At 63.7% G+C, this 11,919-nt stretch overlaps 1 protein-coding gene across 1 annotated transcript; it reads left to right on the forward strand.

The window, feature by feature from the left end:
* The first annotated feature begins 967 nt into the window (after positions 1-967).
* On the forward strand, positions 968-11,613 carry LRRC4B (leucine rich repeat containing 4B). The gene is made up of 2 exons (XM_082784960.1): positions 968-1,266; positions 9,083-11,613. Exon 2 carries the CDS (start codon positions 9,123-9,125, stop codon positions 11,070-11,072), a length of 1,950 nt encoding a protein of 649 aa, XP_082641086.1. The 5' UTR covers positions 968-1,266; positions 9,083-9,122; the 3' UTR covers positions 11,073-11,613.
* The last annotated feature ends 306 nt before the right edge of the window (positions 11,614-11,919 follow it).

Raw genomic sequence — 11,919 nt, forward strand, 5'->3', positions numbered from 1 at the left:
GGACATGGGGATATGGGGACATGGGGACATGGGGATATGGGGATATGGGGATATGGGGATGTGGGGACATGGGGACAAGGGGATGGGGGGATATGGGGACATGGGGACATTGGGGACATTGGGGACATGGGGACATGGGGATATGGGGATATGGGGATATGGGGACAAGGGGATGGGGGGATATGGGGACATGGGGACATTGGGGACATTGGGGACATGGGGACATGGGGATATGGGGATATGGGGATATGGGGACGGCGGGACACATGCCTGTGGGGTCATGGGGATATAGGGACACGGGGGCATGGGGACACAGAGATATGGGGACATGGGGGTATGGGGACACAGAGGCACATGGCTATGGGGACACAGGGACACAGGGATATGGGGACATGGGGATATAGGGACATGGGGATATAGGGACACCGGGACACATGCCTGTGGGGTTATGGGGTCATGGGGACACTGGGGACACAGGGATATGGGGACACGGGGACATTGGGACACGGGGACACAGGGAAATGGGGGACACATGGCTATGGGGCCATGGGGACATTGGGGATATTGGGACATGGGGACACGGGGACACCATGATTTGGGGACATGGGGACATGGGGGACACATGGCTATGGGAACAGGGGGACATTGGGGACATTGGGACATGGGGACACCGGGATTTGGGGACACGGGGATATGGGGCCATGGGGACATTGGGGATATGGGGACACCGGGATTTGGGGACACGGGGGACACCCGCCCGCCGTGGGGTCGCAGCTCGGGGTCCCGCGCTGGGCGTGGCCCCGCCCCCTTCCCCCGGCCCCGCCCCCTTTCCCCCCCTCCCCATCTCCCCCCCTCCCCTCCCCTCCCCCCGAGGCAGCGCCGCCGCGCTCGGGCTGAGCCCGAGCCGAGCCGAACCCGAGCCGAGCGGAGCCGAACCCGAGCCGAGCGGAGCCGAACCCGAGCCGAGCCGAGCCGAAGGCGCCCGAACCCGGACCCGAAGGCGGCCGAACCCGAACCGAGCCCCCGAGCGGAGCCGAACCCGAGCCGAACCCGAGCCGAGCGGAGCCGAACCGAGCCCGAGCGGAGCCGAACGGAGCCGAACCCGAGCCGAGCGGCTCCGAAGCCGAGCCCGGACCCCAGCCGGAGCCGGAGCCGGAGCCGGAGCCGAAGCGGAGTCGAACCGGAGCCGAACCGGAGCGGAACCGGAGCGGCCCCGGCGCCCCTGGAGCGCGGCGGGGGCTGAGCGCGATGCTGCGGCCCGGCCCGGTGAGTGCGGCCCCGGGATCCCAGTACAGACCAGTGCCTGCATCCCTCCCAGTATAGACCAGTGCCTGCATCCCCCGCCCAGTATGGACCAGTGCCCGCATCCTCCCAGTATAGACCAGTTTCCCTGCACCCTCCCAGTACAGACCAGTGCCCCTGCATCCCTCCCAGTCCAGCCCAGTGCCCCTCCATCCCTCCCAGTTCCCCTGCAGCCCTCCTGGGAGGGACCAGTTCCCTCCCCTGCATCCCTCCCAGTACAAACCAGTCCCCCCCGTTGCAACCCCCCTGCCCAGGCCAGCTCCTCATCCACCCTCCCAGTATGTCCCAGTCCCCCCTGGCATCCCCCCAGTATAGACCAGTCCCTGCCCGGCATCCCCCAGTATGAACCACTCCCCATCTTCCTCCCCCCAGTACAAACCAGTCCCCACCTCCCAGTACAGCCCCATCCCCCCAGTACGGACCGATCCCCTCCCAGTACAACCCAATCCCTCCCTGCATCCCCTCCCAGTACAAACCAGTTCCCCCCCCCAAACCCCCAACCCCTCCCCCCGCGCTCTGGGGGCCCTCCCCTATGGGGGGGGGGAGGGGCGGGGGGGGACGGGGGACAATTTGGGGGTCCCCAATTTGGGGGGGGGCAATTTGGGGGTCCCCAATTTGGGGGGGGGGGGATGCGCAGCGCCATGGCGATGGTTGCCGCGGCGACGGGAGCCCATGGAGATGGGGGGGGGATGCGGTGAGGCCTGACCCCCCCCCAGCCTCTATAGGGGCTTCCCTCCGCCCCCCCCCCGGCCCTATAGGAGCTCTAAGGACCTATAAGGGCTTTGCTGGTGTCTCCCCCGGCCCTATAGCCCCCCCCCCCAGCCCTGCTGCGCCCCCCCCCGGGCCCTATAGGGGCTGTAGGGCCTCTCCTGCCCCCCCTCCCTGGTCCTATAGGAGCTATAGGGGCTGCCGACCCCCCGGCATCCCGCTCATCCTACAGGGCCACCCCCTCCCCCCCCCCCCCGGCTCCGTAGGGGCTCTCTGCCCGGCCTCTCTCACCCCATAGGTCCCCCCCCGGCCCTATAGGGGCAGCTCTGGTCCTCCTCTACCCCATAGGGGCACCCCCGGATGTATAGGATCTATAGGCCCCCTCCTGCCCCCCCCCCCTCCTGCCATAGAGGCTCTAAGGGACCCCCAGCCTCACCTATAGGTGCTGCAGGGCCCCCTCCCCGGCCCTATAGGGACCGTTTGCCTGACCCTATAGGGACTATAGCCCCCCCTCTTCCCCATCAGGTTCCCCACAGGGGCTATAGGGACCCCCCGTGCCCCCCAGCCCCATAAAATCTATAGGGGTCCCTCCGGTCATCCCCCCCCATAGAGGCTATAGGGACCCCTGCAGCCTCACCGGGCTGTAGCTTCCCCCCATCCCCCTGGCCCTATAGGGGCTATAGGGCCCCCCAGCAGGCGCTGTCCAGCCCTCACCCACCCCATAGGGGCTATAGGGTCCCCCTTGTCCTTATTGCCCCCCCCCAACGGCCTGATGGGGCCTCCCCTTGCAGCCCTGGAGGAGCTATAGGGCCTCCTCAACCTATTGCTCCCCCCCCGGCCCTATAGGGACTATAGGGGTCCCCCCACGTGCTACCTGGCTTCCCCTACTCCAGAGATGCCATAGGGCCCCCCCCGACCCTATAGGGCTCCCCTGGCTCTATAGGGACCCCCCACACACCCCCTATAGGGTTCCCCTGGCTCTATAGGGGCTCTGGGACACCCCCCAGTAGGGTTCTGCTGACTTTATGGTGGCTTTAGGACCCCTTCACCCTATAGGGCTTCCCTGGCTCTATAGGGGATGCAGGGCTCCCCATCCTACAGCACTCCCCTGGCTCTGTAGGGGCTGTAGGACCCCTCTCACCCTATAGGACTCCCTTGGCTGTATAGGGGCTATAGGACACCTCCCCTATAGGGCTCCCCTGGCTTGATAGGGGCTATAGGAACCCCCCTAGACCCTATAGGGCTCCCCTGGCTCTATAGGACCCCCCCATAGGGCTCCCCTGGCTCTATAGGGGCTATAGGACCCCCCTAGACCCTATAGGGCTCCCCTTGGCTCTATAGGACCCCCCCGTAGGGCTCCCCTGGCTCTATAGGACCCCCATATAGGGCTCCCCTGGCTCTATAGGGGCTATAGGACCCCCCCTCACCCTATAGGGCTCCCCCTGGCTCTATAGGACCCCCCCGCAGGGCTCCCCTGGCTCTATAGGGGCTATAGGGCCCCCAGCCTCCTTCCAGGGCCATCCAACTGGTCCCAGTCCCCTGGCTCTACTGGGGGTGTCTCGTGGGGGGGGGGGGGGTGTGTGTGTGCACGTGTGTGCGTGTGTGTACACGTGGGGGGGGGGGGTTGCACGTGTGCTTTGCGTGCTTGTGCGTGTGCAAACACGAGCGTGTGTGTGCAAGCGTGCACACGCGCGTGCACGGCCCAGCTTTGCACCCTCGTGCCCCCCCCCCCCCGTGCACGCCCTCATGCACGCCCTCGTGCAAAGCCGGCCGCCTCACACGCTCCTCGTGCACCCCCCCCCCCCCCCCGGCGGCTTGCACCCGGCCTTGCACGCTCCCCGTGCGCGGCCCGGCTCGTTAATTTAACGCTCAATTAACTCATTGCCGGGTGCAGTGCACTGCGCGGGGGGGGGACAACGGGGGACACATGTGCAGTGCACGGGGGCATTTTGGGGTGCACGGCCCAGCGCTGCTCGGGGGTGCAGTGCACGAGGGGGGTGCAGTGCACAAGGGGGGTGCAGTGCACAAGGGGGGTGCAGTGCAATTCTGGGGTGCAGCGCAGTGTGCAGTGCAATTTTGGGGTGCAGTGCATCGTGCAGTGCAAATTTGGGGGGGTTCAGTGCAATGTGCAAAGCAATTTTGGGGTGCAGTGCAATGTGCAGTGCAATTTTGGAGTGCAGTGCATCGTGCAGTGCAAATTGGGGGGGTGCAGTGCAAATTGGGGGGGTGCAGTGCAGCGTGCAATGCAATTTTTGGGGTGCAGTGCAATGTGCAGCGCAATTTTTGGGGGGTGCAGTGCAGTGTGCAATGCAATTTTGGGGTGCAGTGCATCGTGCAGTGCAAATTGGGGGGGGTTGCAGTGCAGTGTGCAATGCAATTTTGGGGTGCAGCGCAGCGATTTTGGTGCAGCTGAGGGTGCAGTGCACTTTGGGGTGCAGTGCACGTGGGGGGGGGGGGACACACACACGTGCAATGCCAGGGGGTGTGTGCAGTGCTGGGGGGGCCCCGTGCAATTCGGTGGGGGGGGGGGGGCTGTGTGCAATGCTGGGGGGGGTCTTTGCATTGTGTGTGGGGTCTTTGCAGTGAGGGGGGGCTGTGCAGTGAGGGGGGGGCTGTGCAGTGTGTAGGGGGGCTGTGCAGTGAGGGGGGGGCTGTGCAGTGCTGGGGGGGGGGCATGCAATGCTGGGAGGTGCTGCTTGCAGCGCCGGGGGCTCCGTGCAATGCTCGGGGGCCTTGTGCAATGCTGGGGGGGTCCGTGCAATGCTGGGGGGGGTCTGTGCAATGCTGGGGGGGGCCGTGCAATGTTGGGGGGGGTCTGTGCAGTGCTGGGGGGGGTCCATGCAGTGCCGGGGGCCACGGGCGCTGCTGCTCGGGGCCGCGGCAGCCGCGGGGGCCGCTGGGCCGGGGGGGCGGCGGGGGCTGCACCGCCGTGTGCTTGGAAAGACTAATGAGGGGGGGGGGGGGGCTGGGGGGGGGGTAAGGGGGGAAGTGATGCAAAAAAGGGGGTGCAGAAAGGGAGGGGTGCAAGAAGGGGGCGCGAGGAAGAGGCAGAAGATGGGGGCAAAAGGGGGGGGGGAGGGAGGGAAATGGGGTGCAAGGAAGTGCAAAGGGTGGGTGCAAGGGGGGGATGGGCAAGGAAGGGGGGCAAAAAGGGGGTGCACAAAGGGGGGGGTGCAAGGGGGGTGCAAGAAGCAGCGCTGCAGGAAAGGAGGGTGCACAGGAGTAATGCAAGCTGGGGTGCAAGAAGGATGCAAAAAGGGGCGCAAGGGGCGTTGCAAGAGGGGGGGGCAGAAAGAAGGGGTGCAAGAAATTGGGGTGCAAAGGGGGTGCAAGGGGGGGTGCAGGGAGAAGGGGTGCAATGAGGAGGGGTGCAAAAAGGGGTGCAAGAAGGAGCGACGGAAGAGGGGAGGGTGCAGAAAGATGGGGTGCAAAGGAGGGGTGCAAGGAGGCGGGGAGCAAGGAGGGGGCGCAAAAGTGATGCAAGGTGGGGGGGGCGAGGTAAAACAAGGCAAGGAGGGGGGGCAAGAAAAATGGGGGCAAGAAAAACGGGGGCAAGGAGGGCAAATGCAGGATGGGGTGCGAGAAAGTGCGGTGCAAGTTGGTGGGGGGTGCAAGGAGGGGGTGCAAGGAGGGGGTGCAAGGAGGGGGTGCAAGGAGGGGGGGTGCAAAAAGGAGGTGCAAGGAGGAGCGGTGCAAGGAGGATGGCTGCAGGATGGGGTGCACGAAGGGGGGGTGCAAGAGGGGCTCCAGGGAAGTGGTGCAAGATGGGGTGCAGGAAAAAAGGGATGCAAAAGAGGGGTGCGAAGGAGAGGGGTGCAAGAAGAAGGAGTGCAATGAAGAGGGGTGCAAGAAGGGGTTCAGGGAGGGGTGCAAGGAGGGGTGCAAGGAGGAAGGGTGCAAGAAGGGGGTGCAAGGAGGAGGGATGCAAGAAAATGATGCAAGCTGCAGGTGCAAAGAAGGAGTGGTGCAAGAACGCGATGCAAGCTGGGGGTGCGAGGAGGAGGGGTGCAAAAAGGGGTGCAAAAAGGGGTGCAGAAAGGGTGGGGGGGGGGGCAAGAGGGGGTGCAGGGAGCGGGGCCGCAGCGCTGGGCGCAGCCCCCGGTGCAGGCCGGGGCTGCAGCGGAGAAGCCGGGGGGAGGGGGGGGGCGCAAAAGGGGGGGGGGCAGGAAGGGGAAGGGGGCGCGGGGGGGTGGGAGCAGGAAGGGGGAGGGCAGGAAGGGGAAGGGGGGAGGAAGAGGAGGAGGAGGAGGAGGAGGAGGAGGACGAAGGCGGCGCGGCCGAGGGTGCTGGGTGCAGGCGGGGCCCCCCCCCCCCCCGGCGGGGACGGTGCGTGCGTTGGCACCCATGGGTGCGGGGAGGGGAGGGGGGGGGCGTTGCACACGCGTGTGCATGCACGGGGGGGGGGGGGGGGATGTGCACAAGCACGCATGAATGGGGAGGGGGAAGGGGGCCGGGCGCGCGCAGGGTGCAGGGATTGGGAGGAGGGAGGGGGCGCAGGCGTGGGCGTGCGCACGGGCGGGGTTTGCACGCGCGCGTGCACCACGCAGGTGGATGTGAGCGTGGAAATTTGGGATGGGGGGGGGACTCACGCGCGTGTGTGCAGGGAGGCGCATGCACGTGGCGAGGGTATGAGGTGGTGTTGCACACGCGTGTGCACGCACATGGGTGCATGGATGGATGCAAGGATGCGGCTGCACACGCGTGTGCATGGTGTGGGTGCGCGCAGGGGGTGTTTGCACGTGGATATGTGAAGAGATGGGGTTGCACGCACGTTGTGCTTGCACATGGGTGTGTGCATGCATCTGGGCTGCAGTGGGGTTGCGTGCATGTGCATGCACAGGTGAGCACACACGTATGCAAGGATGGGGTTGCACACGTGTGGCACACGTGGTTCTGTGCAGGGAGGTGTGTGTGCATGGATGAATTGCACGTTTGCACACGGCTGTGTGCACTGATGGGTTTGCACACACGTGTCTGCATGCACAGAGAAGCGCGTGTTCGTTTGTGCAAGGATGGAGTTGCACAAGTGTTTGTGCACAGAGATGTATGTGGGCATAAGTGGGCAAATGTGAGTGTGAGTGTGCACACGTGTGTGTGTGCACGTAGAAGTGTGTGCATGTGGATTTATGGAGCAATGGGGTTGCACGTGTGTGTGCACCTGGATGTATGCAAGAAGGTGTGTGTGGCTGTGCGTGCACGCAGATGTGTTCCAGGATGTGTGTTTGGGACTGGCATGGTGTTGCACACACGTGTGCACATACATGGATATGTGCAAGGATGAGGAGGGAGTGTTCAGGGAGGGGGTTGCACACGTGTGTGCTTGCACACCTGCTTGCACTCCCACCTGGGTGCGTGTGCACGTGTATGCATGCTTGGCTGCCCAAACGTGTGCACTTGCACATGGAGGTGTGTACACATGTGCTTGTGTCACAACAGGCTGCACGTGTGTGTGTGTGCACAACTGCAGGCACCTTGGTGTGTGCAGGGATGTGCATGCACACACGTGTGCAGTGCTGGGAGCCACTCATGGGTGCTCCATGGTGCTGGGTGCTGCTGGGAGGCATGGGACTTGCAGCAACCATGCATGCAAGGTGCATTGCACGGCCACTGCATGGTCCACATTGCACTGACATGGCTGTGCAAAGTGCAGCTGCATTGCTTGCACACGTGTGCAATGCATTGCACAGCCCTTGCACGATGATTTTGCATCAAGCTGCCTGTGCACAGTGCATTTCATTGCTTCGCACACTCACAATGCATTGCACGGCCCTTGCATAGTGCACATTGCACCAAGGTATCCATGAACATTGCTTTGGATTGTGTATGCATGTGCACAATGCATTGCGTCGCCCATGCATTTTACACCAGGGTGCCCATGTATGGTGCATTTCATTGCCTGTGCACGTGCACAGTGCATTGCATTGCCTGTGGCTGGTGCACTGCTTTTCTGGTGCACACATGCTGTGCATTACATGGCCTGCACATGGTGCAGATTTGCACTGAGCTACCTGTGCATGGTGCATTGCACTGCTCATGCACATGCAGGATGCCTTTCATTGCTTCTTTATGGTGCATATCGCAGCAAGGCGGCCATGCAGGATGCATTGCAATGCACATGCACATGCAACATGCATTGCATGGCCTGTGCACGGTGCATCACATCAATCATGCCCGCACACAACATGTTGCATTGCCCTTGCATGATGCACTAAGCTACCCATGCATAATGCATTGCATTGACCATGCCCATGCATGACATGTTGCATTGACCATGCACTGTGCATATTGCACCAAACTGCCCATGCATGATGCATTACATTACATTGACTGTGCCCATGCATGACACAGGTTGCACTGCCTGTGCATGGTGCAAATTGCACCGAACTGCCTGTATGTGGTGCATTGCATTAACTATGCCCATGCACAATCCATTGCACTGGGCATGCACAGTGCATCTTGCACCAAGCTCCCTGTGCATGGCACATTGCATCAACCATGCCCATGCACAACATATTGCATTGCCTGTGCACGGTGCATATTGCACTGAGCTGCCCATGCACGATGCATGGCATCAACCTTGCCCATGCATGACATGTTGCACCAACCATGCATGGTGCATATTACACAGAGCTGCCTGTGCATGGTGCATGGCGTCAACTTTTCCCATGCACAACGCGTTGCATGGTCCATGCAGCATGAATATTGCTCTGAGCTGCCCGTGCACGGTGCACTGCATCAAGCATGTCCATGCATGCTACCTTGCACTGCTCCTGCATGGTGCATATTGTACAGAACTGCTTCTACACGATGCGTTGCATCAACCATGCCCATGCACGACACGCTGCACCATCCATGCATGGTGCATGTTGCATGGAACTGCTTATACACGATGAATTGCATCAACGATGCCTATGCACGACATGTTGCATCACCCGTGCATGGTGCACATTGCACCGAGCTGCCCATGCATGGCTCATTGCACCACCAGGGCACCCCCAATCAGCCCCGCACCCCCTCCTTTGCTCCCCCTCTTGCTGCCCCCCCTTCTAACCCTTCTCCCCTCGCCTTGCAGCACCACCCGGGCCCCTGAAGCCAGAGGATGCCCCTTGGCCATGCCGGCGCCCCTTAGGATGCCGCTGCCGCCGGCGCCGGCGCTGCTGCTGCTGCTGCTGCTGCTGCTGGCCCCGGCGGCGCCGGCGGCCGCCCCCACCTCCTGCCCCGCCGCCTGCTCGTGCAGCAACCAGGCCAGCCGGGTGATCTGCACCCGCCGGGAGCTGCTGGAGGTGCCGGCCAGCATCTCGGTCAACACCCGCTACCTGAACCTGCAGGAGAACCACATCCAGGTGATCCGCACCGACACCTTCAAGCACCTGCGGCACCTGGAGATCCTGCAGCTGAGCCGCAACCTGGTGCGCAAGGTGGAGGTGGGCGCCTTCAACGGGCTGCCCAACCTCAACACGCTGGAGCTCTTCGACAACCGCCTCACCACCGTGCCCACCCAGGCCTTCGAGTACCTCTCCAAGCTGCGGGAGCTGTGGCTGCGCAACAACCCCATCGAGAGCATCCCCTCCTACGCCTTCAACCGCGTCCCCTCCTTGCGCCGCTTGGACCTGGGCGAGCTGAAGCGCTTGGAGTACATCTCGGAGGCGGCGTTCGAGGGCTTGGTCAACCTGCGCTACCTGAACCTGGGCATGTGCAACCTGAAGGAGATCCCCAACCTGACGGCCCTGGTGCGCCTGGAGGAGCTGGAGCTCTCGGGGAACCGCCTGGGCCGCGTCCGGCCGGGCTCCTTCCAGGGGCTGAGCAGCTTGAGGAAGCTGTGGTTGATGCACGCCAGGGTGGCGGCGGTGGAGCGCAACGCCTTCGACGACCTGAAGGCGTTGGAGGAGCTCAACCTGGCGCACAACGAGCTGGCCTCGCTGCCCCACGACCTCTTCGCCCCCTTGCACCGCCTGGAGCGGGTCCACCTGCACCACAACCCCTGGCGCTGCGACTGCGACGTCCTCTGGCTGTCCTGGTGGCTCCGCGAGACCGTCCCCAGCAACACCAGCTGCTGCGCCCGCTGTCACGCCCCGCCGCCCTTGCGGGGACGCTACCTGGGCGAGCTGGAGCCCGGCCACTTCACCTGCTACGCGCCCGTCATCGTGGAGCCCCCCGCCGACCTCAACGTCACCGAGGGGATGGCGGCCGAGCTCAAGTGCCGCACCGGCACCGCCATGACCTCGGTCAACTGGCTGACGCCCAACGGGACGCTGATGACGCACGGCTCCTACCGGGTGCGCATCTCCGTCCTGCACGACGGCACGCTCAACTTCACCAACGTCACCGTGCAGGACACGGGGCAGTACACCTGCATGGTCACCAACGCCGCCGGCAACACCACCGCCTCGGCCACGCTCAACGTCTCGGCCGCCGATGCCGCCGCCGCCGCCGCCGCCGCCGCCGCCGCCACCGGCTACACCTACTTCACCACCGTCACGGTGGAGACCACCGACGCCGGCGGCGAAGAGCCGGCCCCGCAGACGGCCCCGGCGCCCACGGCGGGCTGGGAGGCGGCGGGCGGCTCCACGGCGGCCCCGGCCACCCGCGCCACCGGCAAGCCCTTCACCGTCCCCATCACGGCGGCGGCGGCGGGGGGGGCGGGCGGCGGCGGCTTGCAGGACCTGGACGACGTGCTGAAGACCACCAAGATCATCATCGGCTGCTTCGTGGCCATCACCTTCATGGCGGCCGTCATGCTGGTGGCTTTCTACAAGCTCCGCAAGCAGCACCAGCGCCACAAGCACCGGGGCGGCCCCGCGCGCGCCGTGGAGATCGTCAACGTGGAGGACGAGCTGGCGGGGGCGGCTGGGGGCGCCGGGGGGGGGCCGGCCGGGGACAGCCGGCTGGCTCTGCCGGCCTTGGAGCGCGACCACCTCGACCGCTACGCCGCCTTCGCCGCCCACTACGGCAACAGCGGGGCGGCGCTGGGCTGCGGCAAGAACCCGCTGCTCAACTCCGTGCACGAACCGCTGCTCTTCAAGAGCCCCTCCAAGGAGAACGTGCAGGAGACGCAGATCTGACCCCCCCTCCCCCCCCCTGTACGCACCCCAAAACTCCCCCTCCCGCCCCGTGTCCCCGCCCCGACGCTGCCCCCTTCTCCCCCCTCCCATCCTAGGGGGGGCGATGGAGGGAGCGGGGGGGTGCACGGGGGCGGGCGGTGCATGGGGTCGGGGCCAAGGGCTGCGGCGGGGGTGGGCGACGCGCAGCTTTTTGCAGCGAAGCGCTTGTGCGGTGCACAGGGGTGGGCGACGCACAGGGGGTCGTAGCGAAGCGCTTGTGCAGTGCAGGGGGTTGTGCGACGCACTGACTTTTGCAATGAAGAAGTTCTCGTGCAAGGCACGGTGATGTGCAGTGCACAGGCTTTCTGCAGTGAAAAACGTGTGTGATGCACGGTGTTGTGCAATGCACCAGCTTTTGCAGTGAAGGACCTGTGCAATGCATGGCACCGTGCAAGGCACTGACTTCTGAAATGAAGTTCTCATGCAATGCACAGTGTTGTGCAATGCACCAACTTTTGCAATGAGGTACCTGTGCAGTGTGTAGTGTTGTACAATGCACTGACTTTTGCAATGAAGGACCTGTGCAATGCACAACACTGTACAATGCACTGACTTCTGCAATTAAGTTCTCATGCAATGCACAGTACTGTGCAGTGCACCAACTTTTGCAATGAGGTACCTGTGCAGTGTGTAGTGTTGTACAATGCACTGACTTTTGCAATGAAGGACCTGTGCAGTGCACAACACTGTACAATGCACTGACTTCTGCAATTAAGTTCTCATGCAATGCACAATACTGTGCAGTGCACCAACTTTTGCAATGAAGTACTTGTGCAATGCACAATACTGTGCAGTGCACCAACTTTTG

This window comes from Aythya marila (assembly GCF_965140915.1).
Source record: "Aythya marila genome assembly, contig: HAP1_HAP1_SCAFFOLD_49, whole genome shotgun sequence".
NCBI lineage: Eukaryota > Metazoa > Chordata > Aves > Anseriformes > Anatidae > Aythya > Aythya marila.